At 43.3% G+C, this 19,550-nt stretch overlaps 1 protein-coding gene across 1 annotated transcript in view; it reads left to right on the top strand.

Annotated features, from left to right (window-relative positions):
• Positions 1 to 4,855: 4,855 nt before the first annotated feature.
• The window catches only part of ZC4H2 (zinc finger C4H2-type containing), a 64,486-nt gene continuing 49,791 nt past the window's right edge, over positions 4,856 to 19,550 (top strand). Inside the window, exon 1 of the mRNA XM_075323893.1 lies at positions 4,856 to 5,077. Within this exon, the coding sequence (XP_075180008.1) occupies positions 5,025 to 5,077 (53 nt within the window). The 5' untranslated portion in view covers positions 4,856 to 5,024. The remainder of the gene's footprint in view (positions 5,078 to 19,550) is intronic.

The following is a 19,550-nucleotide window of genomic DNA, read 5'->3' as shown; positions in this document are numbered from 1 at the left end:
TCTGCCTGTAGCATGCGCCCGCGGCCTTGCCACCTTTCTTAAAGGGACATCATTCTCCTAACCCGGAGGTACCTAACAGGTCAGCTGGGAGGCCGCAGGTATTTAAGGCACCTTTGCCCTATCAGTGGTACCTGGGCAACACGTCTATTATGTTGCTAGTCCTCAGGTCCCCTAGCTCTGTGCTGCCGCCGCTAATACACTGTGCTACTTCTGTTGCTTATACTTGTTTGCATTACATACCACTGCTGCCGTATCCATACCTGCTGCTGCTGTGAGCCGCTACCCTGGCAGCCTACCATTATAACAGCTGCTACGATGTATCGTTTCCTGCTGCCGCAAGTATCCACGCAGGATACTGCTGCTGTATCATCCATCCGTCCATCCATCCCGGATGGAGTCTCTACACCTGCTGCTGCCGCAACCTATTGCCAGAGACTGTCTCTGCCATACCCCTGGGGCCAGCTGATGCAGCACCAGTCTTCCCGAGTGGCACCCGGACTCACACCTGCAGCGTAACACTCTCGCCATTAGGGGCTCTGGATAAGACCAGGCTCAAGTCCTGTAATGCTGTGTTCCTGCACTCCTTGCTTTCCAGCAGTTACACGCGCAGATTCACCGCCACGGCCTGGTCCCTGCACCCTGTCCAGTGTCTCTGCCTCTGCTCCACGTGAGTTCTTCTCCCCTGCCTTCCAGAGACTGTGTGCGCATCACAGCATCTCCGGGAGTGCTCCTAAGGTGTGCGCATTGCTGCCTCTCTCTTAAAGGGCTAGCATGCCACTCCCAAGAAGTGCCTCCAAGCCTATTGCTGAGAGGTATTGGGTATTTAGGGCACGCTCCCACTAGGGGAGTTGCCTGATTAATGCCCTAGTTTAGCTAGTCAGTGTCCAGTACTCCAGCTATCTAGTCAGGTCCCTGTGTCTGTCCCGTCCTGTTGGCTCCCATCCTGTTGGTGCCAGTGTATGTGCCCATCCTTCCTGGCTGTGCCTCAGCCATCCTGGTGGCTCACGCCACACTACAGACTGTGCCTGTCCGCCCCGTTTATGCCTCTAGCCTCACCTATCCCTGTGGCCCTTGCCAAACTAGAGACTGTGCCTGTCCTCCTTGGTCGTGCCTCTAACCTCAGCTATCCCTGTAGCACTCGTTGCACTAGAGACCGCCTGTCCATCCCGGCCATCGTCATCCACACAAAGCAAGGAGATGGGAGGTGCCGGATCAAGACCAGTGAAGATCATCGAACCGGACCGCCCCATAGATAAGTATAATAAATGCATAAAGTCAATAATCTCAATGTATCTCTATGAGAGCCTTGTTCTGGCTCTCATATAGATAGATTGGGAGCTTATGACAGGGCAGAGGTCAGAAGTTATGGGCATAAGATAGTGCAGTAGGATCGGTGAAGCCGCCGGAAGGTAAGTTTATGACGGGGGCAGGAGCTTACATTTAAAGCACCAGTCCAGGGCTGAAAAAAATGTTGGGGTGGTGCTTGAATGGTTGTATTTCAACTTACATATGAAAATGATGATCATTGCCACCTGTGTGATATAATTGGTTACTCGTTCAATTGACTATAATCCTATAAAATCCCTAATTTTGTGCAAGTGTACCTAGAAGAACTGATGCCTTATTCTCTGTACTACACATCTATAATAAGGTGGTGCCATACCATATCACATCTCCATACAACACATCTATAATAAAGCGGTGCTGTATCACATAGAGCTGTCAATTTGAAATTTTATTTTTTGTGGACAGCCTAAGAAAATACAATATATTTTATGGACACATTGGAAAACCTAAATAATCTTTAGGATTATAAATGATACTTGTCTACAGCCCTGAGTTCTGATGTGACGACATCGGCTGCACTCAGTGTAACCTGTAAAATGATAATAGTTTGCAGTCAAAATAATCTGTGTAAGTTTCTTCGGCTGAAAAAAAAACCCCATTGACGCATCAAATTTTTTCTAGGCAAAAATATGCCCCATTTTTCTGGACTTTCCCTATAGTGGAGTTACTATACATGAGGCCCTATAGTACACAGCTATGATACACGAGGCCCTATAATGCACAGTTATGATACACAAAGCCCTATAGTACACAGTTATGATACACGAGGCCCTATAGTGCACAGTTATGATACACAAAGCTCTATAGTGTACAGTTATGATGCATGAGGCCCTATAGTGCGCAGTTATGATACATGAGGCTCCATAGTGCACAGTTATGATACAAGAGGCTGTATACTGCAGATATGATACACAAGGCCTAAAGTCTTATAGTGCACCATTATGATACATGAGGCTCTATAGTGCGCAGTTATGGTAAACGAGGCCATAGTGCAGTTATGATACATGAGGCTGTATAGTGTAGATAAGATACACATGGCCCATGGTCCTAAAGTGCACCGTTATGATACACGAGGCCCTATAGTGCAGTTATGTTACATGAGGCACTAAAGTGACTGTTATAACACGTGAGGCCCTAAAGTGAACCATTATGATACGCAAAGCACTAAAGTGCACCGTTATGATATGTGGGGCCCTATAGTGCACAGTTATGATACATTGGGCCCTATAGTGCACTGTTATGATACATGGGGCCCTAGAGTTCACCATTCTGATATGCGAGGCCCTATAGTGCACCATTATGATACACAAGGTCCTATAGTTAACCATTATGATACGAGAGGTCCTATAGTGCAAGGCTATATGTGAGGCCCTGTAGTACACACTTATGATACACGAGGCCCTATTGTGCACCATTATGATACGTGAGGTCCTATTGTGCACCATTATGATACGCAAGGTCCTATAGTTAACCATTATGATACGAGAGGTCCTATAGTGCAAGGGTATATGTGAGGCCCTGTAGTGCACACTTATGATACACGAGGCCCTATTGTGCACCATTATGATACGTGAGGTCCTATTGTGCACCATTATGATACGCAAGGTCCTATAGTTAACCATTATGATACGAGAGGTCCTATAGTGCAAGGGTATATGTGAGGCCCTGTAGTGCACACTTATGATACACGAGGCCCTATTGTGCACCATTATGATACGTGAGGTCCTATTGTGCAACATTGTGATACGCGAGACCCTATAGTGCAGTTCTGATACGCAAGGCCCTATAGTGCATAGTTATGATACATGGGGCCCTATAGTGCACACTTATGATATGCAAGGGCCTATAGTGCGCGGTTGATATGTGAAGCTCTGGACCCCAGGGGTCACAGGTAATAACACCAACCACATACACACACACCCCACCCCCCTGTGAGGTCACACACGTCACCCGAGAGGGAGACCTGATGCCTCCCTCAGGGCCAGTAGGGCACACCAGGTGGGCGGAGTCAGGCGGAAAGGCACGCCCACCGAGGAGACTACTGGCCTGAGGCAGGAAGTACAAACGGTCTAGAGTCTAGTTGTAGAGAGTGAGAGTCAGGGACCTGGGTTGGAGCCTGGGCCCCTTGGAAAACGTCAGGCAGGCAGACGGTGGTGGCCACCTGCAGGAGTACCGGTACAGCAACCGGCGGAACCGTACGGACCGGGCCTGGGTTGGAGCCCGCCGGTCCTGAACCGGGGAGTCAACCGTGTACCGGAGCACCAGAAACCGGGTACTCAGACCCCGTCCTAGCTTAGAAGCCACTGAGTATAGGCAAATTTACTGATTGCTGGCTGGACCTCATGGGTTCATCCACACCCAAAGTCCCGAAAGAAGCCAAAAGCCCACAGAGACCGGGTGAGTGCCACCGCCAAGGGCCAAACACCCGACGGGCCAACGCCTGCGTGCAACCGAGGGCTCCTCCTGCAGCTCAACGCCGGGGAGCGGGCTACCACTGCTCAGGCAGGGGAGCCGAAACACAACAACCAGAGGTGCACGGGAAAGGGGCCACCATCAACCCCACAGGGGACATCAGCAGCTGGCCGCGGGGACCGACCATATCCGAACTTTGGTTTACCAGTGACTCTGAGTGTGAATTAATCGTGAGTACACCAGTGCCATCCGGGCACGACACTACACCGCGGCATGGCACCCTGACAACATCAGCGCTTACAGATCCCCGAACCGGGCCCCGGGACGCACCACCCCTACCAACGGATGGGCTAACATCTCGGCTGCGGCCGCAACACCGATCCCGGACGAGCCCGCCATCACTTTAGCCGCAGCGGTGGTACAACCCGTCAGCACGACCCGTGAGACGACAGCGTGGCCCTCCCCGGCTGCGCGCCTCGTCCCGTCACCACCACCCCCACTGCCTCTCCCTTTAACAGAGCAACGTAGCCCCCGATCCGGAGGCGCTTGCGCCACCGACAACCCGAGCCCGGACCTTGAGTGGCTCGGCCCGAGCAAGCGGCCGGGCCCCTCTCAAGGCGGTACAGATACGTGAAGCTCTAAAGGGCATCATTTTAATACGCCAGGCACTTAAGTATACCGTCACAATATGCTGGCCCTATAGTGCACATTTTGTGCCATTTTACAGTGTAGGACTCTGACTCCCCTCTGTATTACAAGACTCTGGCCTTCACAAATGATTGAGTGCTATCAATAAGACCCCTAAACCGCACTAATAGCCAGAGCCCATCCATTTCTTCCCTCACACTAATAAGCCCTTGATGAATGGAGAGCGCAGTGAGGCATGGCCACATTACACTGTCCCAGCAGCATTGCCTCACACTCTCATTAGGAAGACTAATATCTGATGCTCCGCCGCCTCCCTCTGCTGTCAGCCCCTTCACATCATTAGCTCCAGCAAATTGATGAACACTGGGATGTTCTGCACAGCACTGGGAGGCAGCAGGAAGTGAAGGGAGAGGAGGCGCGCGGGGTCTTCTGGGAGCTGTAGTCCTAGCTTCCTGGATGGGCTGGAGGGACACCTTGGGACGGACTGTATTTCCCGGCAGCACCAGGGAGCGTCACTTTGCTGGATCGCAGGCTGTGCTTACATTTGTGCCCATTGTATTGTTGTGCTGGATTTGTCTGTACATTTCAGTGGTCAGCTGCGCTGTGGAGCGGGGAGTATGGGCGACGAGCAGGAGATCATGTGTAAGCTGGAGAGCATCAAGGAGATCAGGTAAGACAGTGCATTGTTCTCCCTGCAGCTGCTGTGTGCACGTACTGCCGAGCACTGCGCTCCACGATCAGCCTGCAATACCTTCTGCTGCTAGTAGCCCACTTTTGTAGCCAAGGCTCATTTTTATTTTATTTATTTTTGCAAATATCAAAGTAATTTTCGGATTACAGAATTGTTGATAAATTTTTGGAAAAAAAATGATGAGTTCTGCGGTGAATCCCATGATTTCTCCAGGTTTATGTACAAAGAAAAAATAAAAAGCAGCACAAAGGTCCCATATATATCACAAAGGTCCCATAAATATCACAAAGGTCCCATAAATATCACAAAGGTCCCATAAATATCACAAAGGTCCCATAAATATCACAAAGGTCCCATAAATATCACAAAGGTCCCATAAATATCACAAAGGTCCCATAAATATCACAAAGGTCCCATAAATATCACAAAGGTCCCATAAATATCACAAAGGTCCCATAAATATCACAAAGGTCCCATATATATCTCAAAGGTCCATATATCTCAAAGGTCCCATATATATATATATATATATATATATATATATATATATCTCAAAGGTCCCATATATATATCTCAAAGGTCCCATGTATATATCTCAAAGGTCCCATGTATATATCTCAAAGGTCCCATATATATATATCTCAAAGGTCCCATATATATATCTCAAAGGTCCCATATATATATCACAAAGGTCCCATATATATATCACAAAGGTCCCATGTATATATCTCAAAGGTCCCATGTATATATCTCAAAGGTCCCATGTATATATCTCAAAGGTCCCATGTATATATCTCAAAGGTCCCATGTATATATCTCAAAGGTCCCATGTATATATCTCAAAGGTCCCATGTATATATCTCAAAGGTCCCATGTATATATCTCAAAGGTCCCATATATATATCTCAAAGGTCCCATATATATATCTCAAAGGTCCCATATATATATCACAAAGGTCCCATATATATATCACAAAGGTCCCATATATATATCTCAAAGGTCCCATGTATATATCTCAAAGGTCCCATGTATATATCTCAAAGGTCCCATGTATATATCTCAAAGGTCCCATGTATATATCTCAAAGGTCCCATGTATATATCTCAAAGGTCCCATGTATATATCTCAAAGGTCCCATGTATATATCTCAAAGGTCCCATGTATATATCTCAAAGGTCCCATGTATATATCTCAAAGGTCCCATATATATATATCTCAAAGGTCCCATATATATATCTCAAAGGTCCCATATATATATCACAAAGGTCCCATATATATATCACAAAGGTCCCATATATATATCACAAAGGTCCCATATATATATCACAAAGGTCCCATATATATCACAAAGGTCCCATATATATATCACAAAGGTCCCATATATATATCACAAAGGTCCCATATATATATCACAAAGGTCCCATATATATATCACAAAGGTCCCATATATATATCACAAAGGTCCCATATATATATCACAAAGGTCCCATATATATCACAAAGGTCCCATATATATATCACAAAGGTCCCATATATATATCACAAAGGTCCCATATATATATCACAAAGGTCCCATATATATATCACAAAGGTCCCATATATATATCACAAAGGTCCCATATATATATCACAAAGGTCCCATATATATATCACAAAGGTCCCATATATATATCACAAAGGTCCCATATATATATCACAAAGGTCCCATATATATATCACAAAGGTCCCATATATATATCACAAAGGTCCCATATATATATCACAAAGGTCCCATATATATATCACAAAGGTCCCATATATATATCACAAAGGTCCCATATATATATCACAAAGGTCCCATATATATATCACAAAGGTCCCATATATATATCACAAAGGTCCCATATATATATCACAAAGGTCCCATATATATATCACAAAGGTCCCATATATATATCACAAAGGTCCCATATATATATCACAAAGGTCCCATAAATATCACAAAGGTCCCATAAATATCACAAAGGTCCCATAAATATCACAAAGGTCCCATAAATATCACAAAGGTCCCATAAATATCACAAAGGTCCCATAAATATCACAAAGGTCCCATAAATATCACAAAGGTCCCATAAATATCACAAAGGTCCCATAAATATCACAAAGGTCCCATAAATATCACAAAGGTCCCATAAATATCACAAAGGTCCCATAAATATCACAAAGGTCCCATAAATATCACAAAGGTCCCATAAATATCACAAAGGTCCCATAAATATCACAAAGGTCCCATAAATATCACAAAGGTCCCATAAATATCACAAAGGTCCCATAAATATCACAAAGGTCCCATAAATATCACAAAGGTCCCATAAATATCACAAAGGTCCCATAAATATCACAAAGGTCCCATATATATCTCAAAGGTCCCATATATATATATATATATATATATATATATATATCTCAAAGGTCCCATGTATATATCTCAAAGGTCCCATGTATATATCTCAAAGGTCCCATGTATATATCTCAAAGGTCCCATATATATATCTCAAAGGTCCCATATATATATCTCAAAGGTCCCATATATATATCACAAAGGTCCCATGTATATATCACAAAGGTCCCATGTATATATCTCAAAGGTCCCATGTATATATCTCAAAGGTCCCATGTATATATCTCAAAGGTCCCATGTATATATCTCAAAGGTCCCATGTATATATCTCAAAGGTCCCATGTATATATCTCAAAGGTCCCATGTATATATCTCAAAGGTCCCATGTATATATCTCAAAGGTCCCATATATATATCTCAAAGGTCCCATATATATATCTCAAAGGTCCCATATATATATCACAAAGGTCCCATATATATATCACAAAGGTCCCATATATATATCTCAAAGGTCCCATGTATATATCTCAAAGGTCCCATGTATATATCTCAAAGGTCCCATGTATATATCTCAAAGGTCCCATGTATATATCTCAAAGGTCCCATGTATATATCTCAAAGGTCCCATGTATATATCTCAAAGGTCCCATGTATATATCTCAAAGGTCCCATGTATATATCTCAAAGGTCCCATGTATATATCTCAAAGGTCCCATATATATATCTCAAAGGTCCCATATATATGAAACGGCAGCGATAACCGGAGTCAGAAGTGATTCATTGTCGAATGTTTGATTAATCTGAATAATAATTCTTTATCCATTCATGATCTCATCTATAAATGATCATTGGATCTAATTTGTCAATCAATCAATTATATACTATGGAAAAATTGAGAAACTTTAATGAAACTAGTAATATAATATAGGCTATGGGTCGGAATCAATTTTGCACTGGCGCTTATTTTTTTGTCTTTTATTTTCCCCTGTTTTGAGACTTTTTTTTTTTTTTATTTTGCTGTGCTCCAAATTATTTTTATGTTGCTCCTTTTTTGATGTCTATTTTCTACCTGGTTGCCCATATTATTATTATTATTATTATTATTACTATTATTATTTTTTAATTTTATTTATATTTTCTATCTGCTTATTACATTCATTATTTGCAACTTTTTAAAAACATTTTGACCAATTGGACTTCAGTTCTCCCCTCTTCCACACCTAGTCTTTAGTTTTTGTGCAAATGTTATCGTTGCTTATGACATTTTAATGCATCATCTAACTTTTTTCTCTAAAAAGGTCATGGACAAATATATTTTATTTATTTTTTTTAATATTTTTTATTGCACCAAATTCATGAACCCACACGTGCTGTGTTGATGACTTTGATGCTAAAAACGCAGTGAACGTAACAAGTTAAAGAAGATGGACTTAAAAAAAATGTAAATGATATATTAGGCCTTATGTTACCTGATTATATTCATTATTATAGCGCCATTTATTCCATGGCGGTTTACAAGTGAAAAGGGTATACATAGAATAAAGTACAATAATCATAAACAATACAAGGCACAGACAGGTACAGGAGGAGAGAGGTCCCTGCCCGCGAGGGCTCACAGTCTACAAGGGATGGGTGAGGATACAGTAGGTGAGGGTGGAGGTGGTCATGCAGCTATGTAGTAGACTGAGGGTTATTGTAGGTTGTAGCCTTGTTGGAAGAGATGGGTCTTCAGGTTCCTTTTGAAGCTTTCCACGGTAGGAGAGAGTCTGATTTGCTGGGGTAGAGTGTTCCAGAGTATGGGGGAGGCACGGGAGAAATCTTGTGTGGATTATGGGAAGAGAGAAGGAGATCTTGTTCGGATCTGAGGTTGTGTGTAGGTAAGTATCGGGAGACTAGGTCACAGATGTGGGGAGGAGACAGGTTGTGCATGGCTTTATATGTCATGGTTAGTGTTTTGAACTGGAGTCTTTGGGCAATGGGAAGCCAGTGAAGGGATTGGCAGAGAGGAGAGGTGGAGGAATAGCGAAGGGACAGGTGGGTTAATCGGGCCGCAGAGTTTAGGTTAGATTGGAAGTGTGCATGAGTGTTGGAAGGGAGGCCGCAGCACAGGAGGTTGCATTAGTCGAGCGGGAGATGATGAGGGCATGCATTAACGCTTGACAAGCAGCTTGATATGTTCCAAAATAGCCAACTAGTTGAGTGGTATCAGTAGGGAAATTGAATATTTAGGTCTTATTATAGTTAAGTGACTATTATGCAATATACAGTCATAGCCGAAAGTGTTGGCACCTTGAAATGATTGCAGAAAATGAAGTATTTTTTTCAAAGAAAATTATTGCAATTACACATGTTTTGTTATGCAGGTTTATTTCCTTTGTGTATACTGTAAAGGGTGCTTTAGGCTGTGTTCACACACTGCGTTTTTTACCTGCGTTTTTGGTGCGTTTTTGCTGCAGAAATTTCTTGAGAAATTCTTGTAACCTTTCTGCAGACATTCCCCAGCCAAACCTATGGCAAAAAAAAATTAGCTGTGCGCACACTGCGTTTTTTTCTTAAGAAAATTCTTTCTGTAGATTTTCTTAAGAAAAAGAATGAGCATGTCACTTCTTTTCTGCAGCTAACTGCGTTAGTTACCATAGATAACGGCACAATAACGCAGGGAGCAACCAGCGGTGAAAACGTACCAAACACACACCAAATCGTGGTAAAAACGCAGGTGCGTTTTTGGTGCGTTTTTTTTAACGCAGGTGCGCTAATCCTTCACTCTCAAGACATTTTCTTAAGAAATTTCTTAAGAAAAATCCTTTTTCTAGTGTGCACATAGCCTTACACGCTGCAACATCGCTAGCGATAGCACCCGCCCACGTCGCTGTTTCATCATGGGGGTGATCGCTGCCGTAGCGAACAATATCGCTATGGCAGCGTCACACGCACATACCTGATTAGCGATGTCGCTGGAGACACCGAAAATCTCTCCTTTTAAGGGGGCGGTTCGTGCGGCATTACTAAGCGGCCGACCAATAGCAGAGGAGGGGCGGAGATGAGCGGCTGGAACATGCCGCCCACCTTCTTCCTTCTTCATTGCTGGTGGACGCAGGTAAGGAGATGCTCGTCGTTCCTGCGGTGTCACACATAGTGATGTGTGATGCCGCAGGAACGACGAAAAACCAGCGGCATGCACCACCAACGATATTATGAAAAGGTGTGATATGTCAAGGATTTTTGATGTTTTTGCGATCGTTGATCGTCGCTCCTTTTAGTCACACAACGATATTGCTAACGGCGCCGGATGTGCGTCACAAACACCGTGACCCCGACGATATATCGTTAGCGACATCGTTGTATGTAAAGTACCCTTAACAGCACAAAAAAAGCAAAAAAAAAAAACGGAAAAAAATTCAAATTGAACATCATTTCACACAAAACTCCCAACATGGACCTGAGAAAGTTGTTGGCACCTTTCCAAAATTTAAAGGAAACAACTTTGTTTCAAGCATGTGATGCTTGTTCAAACTCACTATTGACAAGTAATAGGTGTGGGCAATATGAAAATCACACCTCAAACCAGAGAAAGAGGTTGGATCAATCTTTTCATTGTGTATGTTTGTGCCACACTAAGCATGGAGAATAGAATGAGTAGAGAACTGTCTGAGGACTTGAGAACCAAAATTCTTCAAAAATATCAACAATCTCTTGGTTACAAGTCCATCTCCAGAAATCTTGATGTTCCTTTGTCCATGGTGCACAACATAATCAAGAAGTTTAATACCCAGTATAGCTAATCTGACTGGATGTGGACGGCAGAGAAAAATTGATGAAAGGTTGCAAGGTGGAATAGTCCGGATGGTGGATGAGAAGCCCCAATCAAGTTCCAAAGAGATTTAAGCTGTCCTGCAGGTTCAGGGTACCTCAGTGTCAGCATGAATTATCCGTCAATATTTGAATGGAATGAAACGCTATGGCAGGAGACCCAGAAGGACCCCGCTGCTGACACAGAGGCATAATTCTAAAGAGGAAAAAACTGGAAAACAAAAGGCGCAATAGGGTCTTATCCTTCAACAAAACCAGAGTAGAAATAAGCTAAGCACGCTCACCTGTTAAAGTTGTGAGAGAGTCACCACATCCAAAGCAAACTCAATGAAACAGGCTGCAGCAGTCCTCTGAGATATCAAATGTAGACTGGAGGAGCAGAAGGAAGTATTACTGCGCTGCCCGTGACAGGAAATATACAAAAACATTTTTTTGTATAATAAAAGGAGTGATTTTTGTTTGATGTGCATCAGAGTGATTCCTTTCCTGAAGAAGGGGGCTTAGACTCCTGAAACGCGTAGAAATAAAATCACACCTTTTATTATACAAAACAGCTGTTTTTTTTGTTTTTTATTTTTCCTGTCACAGGCAGCGCAGTAATACCTCTAAAATTCTTCTTGGAAAGCGTTTCGTGAACAGATGAGTCCAAGATATAGGTTTTTGGTAAAGCAGATCATTCTACTGTTTACTGAAAATGTACAAAGAAAAATAACACAGTACCTACAGTCAAATATGGTGGAGGTTCAAAGATGTTTTTCCAGCACCCATGACAGCACCACGAGAGAGGGGATCCGCCCTCTCTCGTGGTGCTGTCATGGGTTCAGAAAAAACACATTACCGGTAAGTAATTACGTATTTTGGGCTTGTTTTGCTGCCTCTTGCACTGGGTGCCTTGACTGAGTGAAAAGGATCGTGAAATTTGAAGATTTCCAAAAGATTTTGGATCACAATGTAGTGCCCAGTGCCAGAAAGCTGGCCTTGCTTCCGAGGTCATAGGTCTTCCGACAGCACAATGACCTTAAACATACTTCAAGAAGCACTCAGAAATGGATGGAAACAAAGTACTGAAAAGTTCTGAAGTAGCAGAATTGAGTCCGCATCTAAATCCCTTTGACACCTGTAGAGAAATCATACAATTGCTGTTGGGCGAAGGCGCCTTCAAATATGAGAGACCTGGAGCAGTTTGCAAAAGAAAAGTCCAAAATTCCAATTGAGAGGTGTAAGACGCTTGTAGATGGTTATAGCAAGCGATTGATTGCAGTTATTTATTCCAAGGGGTGTGCAAGCAAATATTAAGTTGAAGGTGCCAACAATTTTGTCCAGCCCATTTGTGGGCTATGTGTAAAATTATATTTGCCTTTTTTTTTTTTAAATAAAATTTCCAGTACACACAAGGGAAATAAACGCGTATAACAAAACATAGTTGGAATAATTTATTGGGAGAAAGACTTCATTTTCTGGAACAATTTCAAGGGTGCCAATACTTTCGGCCATGACTGTATAGAAAAAAAAACTTCATTGTTTTGTATAAAACTCCATGCAGTCACTTATAGTAAAGGGGTTAATCCTTGTTTAGAGCAGTGGGGGAGTATATTCACCGATGTCACAATGCAGCCAGTTAGGGGACTCTCACCCCTCTCCTTGGTATTTAATTGTCCGTTGTACACACACAATAGCCAGAAGCCTTTTCTAATGAGAGTCAAGAGTCAGTGAATCTCTGGACAATGGGAGAAGACACTAAAGGCATCTGCTTTCACTGATTAGTATTCACTTACCACTTACCATGGCCTTACTAAAGCCACCCGGCGAGGTTTTTCTTTGATTACTTATTTTAGTCTTTCCTTATCGTTATTTATTTTAATTAAAAAAAAAATGTAAAAAAATAAAATAAAAAAATATATACAGTACAGACCAAAAGTTTGGACACACCTTCTCATCTCTAGAACAACTGTTAAAAGGAGACTTTGTGCAGCAGGCCTTTATGGTAAAATAGCTGCTAGGAAACCACTGCTAAGGACAGGCAACAAGCAGAAGAGACTTGTTTGGGCTAAAGAAGACAAGGAATGGACATTAGCCCAGTGGAAATCTGTGCTTTGGTCTGATGAGTTCAAATTTGAGATCTTTGGATCCAACCACCGTGTCTTTGTAGAAAAGGTGAACGGATGGACTCTACATGCCTGGTTCCCACCGTGAAGCATGGAGGAGGAGGTGTGATGGTGTGGGGGTGCTTTGCTGGTGACACTGTTGGGGATTTATTCAAAATTGAAGGCATACAGAACCAGCATGGCTACCACAGCATCTTGCAGCGGTGTGCTATTCCATCCGCTTTGCGTTTAGTTGGACCATCATTTATTTTTCAACAGGACATTGACCCCAAACACACCTCCAGGCTGTGTAAGGGCTATTTGACTAAGAAGGAGAGTGATGGAGTGCTACGCCAGATGACCTGGTCTCCACAGTCACCAGACCTGAACCCAATCGAGATGTTTTGGGGTGAGCTGGACCGCAGAGTGAAGGCAAAAGGGCCAACAAGTGCTAAGCATCTCTGGGAACTCCTTCAAGACTGTTAGAAGAAACATTTCTGGTGACTACCTCCTTGAAGCTCATCAAGAGAATGCCAAGAGTGTGCAAAGCAGTAATGAAAGCAAAAAGTGGCTACTTTGAAGAACCTAGAATATAAGACATATTTTCAGTTGTCTCACACTTTTTTTTTTTTAAGTATTTCATTTCACATGTTTTAATTCATAGTTTTGATGCCTTCAATGTGAATCTACAATTTTCAGAGTCCTGAAAGTAAAGAAAACTCTTTAAATGAGGTGTGTCCAAACTTTTGGTCTGTACTGTATATATGTATATCTGTGTATATGTGTGTGTGTGTGTGTATGTATGTATGTATGTATATATATATATGTATGTATGTATATATATCTATATATATATATATATATATATATATATATATATACATACACACACAGTTAGGTCCAGAAATATTTGGACAGTGACACAAGTTTTGTTATTTTAGCTGTTTACAAAAACATGTTCAGAAATACAATTAATACAATTATATATATATATATATATATATATATATATATATATATATATATATATATATATATATATAATATGGGCTGAAAGTGCACACTCCCAGCTGCAATATGAGAGTTTTCACATCCAAATCGGAGAAAGGGTTTAGGAATCATAGCTCTGTAATGCATAGCCTCCTCTTTTTCAAGGGACCAAAAGTAATTGGACAAGGGACTCTAAGGGCTGCAATTAACTCTGAAGGCGTCTCCCTCGTTAACCTGTAATCAATGAAGTAGTTAAAAGGTCTGGGGTTGATTACAGGTGTGTGGTTTTGCATTTGGAAGCTGTTGCTGTGACCAGACAACATGCGGTCTAAGGAACTCTCAATTGAGGTGAAGCAGAACATCCTGGGGCTGAAAAAAAAGAAAAAATCCATCAGAGAGATAGCAGACATGCTTGGAGTAGCAAAATCAACAGTCGGGTACATTCTGAGAAAAAAGGAATTGACTGGTGAGCTTGGGAACTCAAAAAGGCCTGGGCGTCCACGGATGACAACAGTGGTGGATGATCGCCGCATACTTTCTTTGGTGAAGAAGAACCCGTTCACAACATCAACTGAAGTCCAGAACACTCTCAGTGAAGTAGGTGTATCTGTCTCTAAGTCAACAGTAAAGAGAAGACTCCATGAAAGTAAATACAAAGGGTTCATATCTAGATGCAAACCATTCATCAATTCCAAAAATAGACAGGCCAGAGTTAAATTTGCTGAAAAACACCTCATGAAGCCAGCTCAGTTCTGGAAAAGTATTCTATGGACAGATGAGACAAAGATCAACCTGTACCAGAATGATGGGAAGAAAAAAGTTTGGAGAAGAAAGGGAACGGCACATGATCCAAGGCACACCACATCCTCTGTAAAACATGGTGGAGGCAACGTGATGGCATGGGCATGCATGGCTTTCAATGGCACTGGGTCACTTGTGTTTATTGATGACATAACAGCAGACAAGAGTAGCCGGATGAATTCTGAAGTGTACCGGGATATACTTTCAGCCCAGATTCAGCCAAATGCCGCAAAGTTGATCGGACGGCGCTTCATAGTACAGATGGACAATGACTCCAAGCATACAGCCAAAGCTACCCAGGAGTTCATGAGTGCAAAAAAGTGGAACATTCTGCAATGGCCAAGTCAATCACCAGATCTTAACCCAATTGAGCATGCATTTCACTTGCTCAAATCCAGACTTAAAACGGAAAGACCCACAAAAAAGCAAGACCTGAAGGCTGCGGCTGTAAAGGCCTGGCAAAGCATTAAGAAGAAGGAAACCCAGCGTTTGGTGATGTCCATGGGTTCCAGACTTAAGGCAGTGATTGCCTCCAAAGGATTCGCAACAAAATATTGAAAATAAAAAATTTTTTTTTTGGGTTTGGTTTATTTGTCCAATTACTTTTGACCTCCTAAAATGTGGAGTGTTTGTAAAGAAATGTGTACAATTCCTACAATTTCTATCAGATATTTTTGTTCAAACCTTCAAATTAAACGTTACAATCTGCACTTGAATTCTGTTGTAGAGGTTTCATTTCAAATCCAATGTGGTGGCATGCAGAGCCCAACTCGCCAAAATTGTGTCACTGTCCAAATATTTCTGGACCTAACTGTATATATGTCTTTTCTATATACTATTACAGTACGTTATGTCCAACTATTTGCAATATGTGGCTAAACTGCTTCCCTGGAAAACAATTTTGCATGGCAATCCCTATATAACATGATTTTTCCAGCCAGATTATGCTAATGGTGGAAAATCTTAACATGTAATTGCTGCAGTTCTTCGTCGGGTAGCAGGACGCCCCTACCAGAATCGCGTCCTGTGATGCTGCAAAATCAAAGTCTCCACTAAGAATCTGGTCACAGAATATAAGCCACTGCTTGTGGCAGTCTGTATTCTGCATATGAAACTACCTGTATATGACACTAGTAAGTCCAGAATGAATGTGTCTGTCTGTATTTTGGACTTTTTTTTTGGTTTAGGATTGGTTATAAAATGGCACACACTATTGGTGAGCTACCTTTTTGATAAATGTGTTTCCCACCTTTCTGAAGAACAGGGCCCCATTTTGCTAATGGAGAAGTGGTAGCGCTCGCATGATTATCTTCTTTCATTTCTTTTTATGAAAACTGTTGAGCAAGTGCCCTCTGCCTTTTATTCAGAATTACCATACAAGTGAATGGAGAGACCTGCACCCTGTCATTTAAGCTGGGTTCACACTAAGCGACAGCGACAACGACGTCGCTGTTACGTCACCATTTTCGGTGACGTAACAGCGACCTTGTAAGTCGCTGTTATGATCGCTGCTTAGCTGTCAAACACAGCGACGCAGCAGCGATCATAACGTCGCTGTGCTACATGTTCAGAGAGCAGGGAACCGCGCTTAGCGCTGGCTCCTTGCTCTCCTAGGTACAGTACACATCGGGTTAATTAACCCGATGTGTGCTGCAGCTACATGTCACAGTGCAGAGAGCAGGGAGCCGCGCGCACTGCTTAGCGCTGGCTCCTTGCTCTCCTTGCTACAGTATACATCGGGTTAATTAACCCGATGTGTGCTGCAGCTACATGTGCACAGAGCAGGAGCCGGCGTCTGGCAGCAAGAGCGGAGGCTGGTAACGAAGGTAAATATCGGGTAACCAGGGAAAGGCCTTCCCTTGGTTACCCGATGTTTACCCTGGTTACAGCTTACTGCAGCTGCCAGACGCCGGCTCCCTGCTCGCTTCATTTCGTCGCTCTCTCGCTGTCACACACAGTGATGTGTGTGTCACAGCGGGAGAGTGACGACCAAAAAATGAAGCTGGACATTCAGCAATGACCGGCGACCTCACAGCAGGGGCCAGGTCGTTGCTGGATGTCACACACAGCGACAGCGACGGGACGTCGCTGCAACGTCACAGAAAATGGTGATGTAGCAGCGACGTCGTTGTCGTTGTCGCTGTGTGTGACACCAGCTTTACAATGGCACAAGCCGGATTCTTTAATTAGGTGGGAATTGCATCTATCAGAAAAGACATCCCATGGAAATACCAGAAATGGCCATGATTAGAATTCCTTTTAAAGGGTTTTTCCAGGTATTTAAGACCTGTTAGTCTGCAAATGTCTGCCACACAGGGCCACGCATTTTACCTTTTACTGTTTTTATATCAGGTCACTACCAGAGTTGAAAATGGCTAATCGGTGGAGATCTCAGGTGTGAGACATTTTTGACCTAAAGGAGACCGGTGTCAAAAAATTGAGTTAAATGCCTTGTATAAATCCCTGATTTTTCCATTTTTGCACTCTGTCACTCTATTGTAGAGATATTAACATCTGTTACTTTGGGATTTGCAATATGTGAAATCTCAGCTTTGCAGTCCAATCAGTTTTTCCAAGTCTTCTCTGGGGGCGTAAGCTTTCACCCCTCCGTCCCAGATGTTACCAATCCCATCACTGGCACATGATGTGTGGCTCTCAGCTGTGTGCCACCATGGTGCATTAGCACCAGGTCTAGAAATCAGTTATGTAGAGTTACTCTCCAGATGGTGACTCTTGAGTAGCCCCATACAGAAATCCAGATCTGGATGCACATACAGTGGCCATGGGGATTTAGAGATAGGACGGTAGCACCAATTAGAGCAATTCTGGAAGCTGGATACCACAGTGTAGTGGGCGTGCTTGATGAAAGAATACTGAATGGGAGTAAGGGTATGTGCCCACAATCCGGACATGCTGCGTCCTAGATGCAGCATGTCCTCTCCTGCAGGGCTGAGAGACCACAGCTGCCTGTGCCCACGATCCGGACATGCTACCTCCTGGATGCAGCATGTCCTCTCCTACGGGCCGCGAGTGCTGTCTGCAGGAGACCACAGCTGCCCATGCTCACGATGAGGGTTTGGGCCGCTGCAGATTTTTGCTGTGTTCTCCCTGCCGAGAACGATTGCAGCTCCACAACAATAAATTGACGTGCTGGGGCTTGAGACACCGCACCACAAATCAGTTTACACTGCGTGAAAAACCAGCACAGTGGGCACGGGATTTCTAGAAATCCCATCCACTGTGCTTGTATTGTACAACACAGTAAAAACACGCGTTCAAAACACCGAACCCCGATCGTGGGCACGCTGGCTAAGGTGGGAACATCTGGAGTATACTGTCTATAAGGCCACTTTCACATTGCGCGTTTTTACCTATGTTCACTGGTCACGTTGGGCCATCCGTCCAAAGTCTCCTCCCCCCCTTCCGCAAAACGAATTTCGGATGTATACGCCGATGGGGCCATTGACTATAATAGATCAGATGGAAGCTACGTTCGGATGTCCGCCTGCAGAAAACGTATATGCCCGAAAATGGTGCAAGACAAAGCACGCGCTGACTCAGTCTGCTTCATTATAGTCAATAACTTGTCGGCGTATGCATCCGAAATGGGTTTTGCGCGAGGAGGAGGGGTGGTTCGGACGGATGGCCCGACGGGACCAGTGAACGTAGGTCTGCTCCATTATAGTCAATGGCTCCGTTGGGGTATGCGTCCGAAACCCATTTTGTGGGAGGGTAGGGAGCAGTGAACGTAGGTAAAAACGCAATGTGAAAGTGGCCTAAAGCAAGGTGGCACAAGGTCTCAAGTGATTTCTGGGAGGAAGGATTGTCTATTCTTATCCTGATAATCAGTGTCTCTGGGTACAACCTCTCGGTGAGAGTGGGGGAACTTTGTCACTACCCGGAGGCCTCTGTATGTTGCTCATAACCACATTTCTGAGCTGAATAATGCTTTTAGGCTTCGGTCACATGACTGATCATTGTCTCTTCCCAGAGAATTGGATTACCGGTAATTATGGTAATAACACTCGCTCTGACCAGAGTATGAGCCGAGGGTCAATTTACTGTGCTCCGATTCTCTTGCATGGAGAACTTAATTTTTCCATCTTCTCAATTGTCTGTGTCCACGTAAATTGGATGTTATCCTAGTCCGATGTTTCACACATGCACCCACAGACTTGACTGGGTAAGCATTATTGAATTTGCGGAGACACTTGCAGCAAGCTGCAATTTTTTTTTTGTCGAACCCGCATGAGAGAGAAATGCAGATCTGCACTGCCCTGTTGTATCACATTGGGCTGAGTGCTATTCGATAAAACATCGGATAACACTCATCTCAGTTATACATTTGCATGAGTGAGACCTTAGGGTAAGAAAGGTTGAGGACAAC

Source organism: Anomaloglossus baeobatrachus, chromosome 9, assembly GCF_048569485.1.
Source record: "Anomaloglossus baeobatrachus isolate aAnoBae1 chromosome 9, aAnoBae1.hap1, whole genome shotgun sequence".
Lineage (NCBI taxonomy): Eukaryota > Metazoa > Chordata > Amphibia > Anura > Aromobatidae > Anomaloglossus > Anomaloglossus baeobatrachus.
This window is presented reverse-complemented; position numbering and strand designations above follow the sequence as displayed.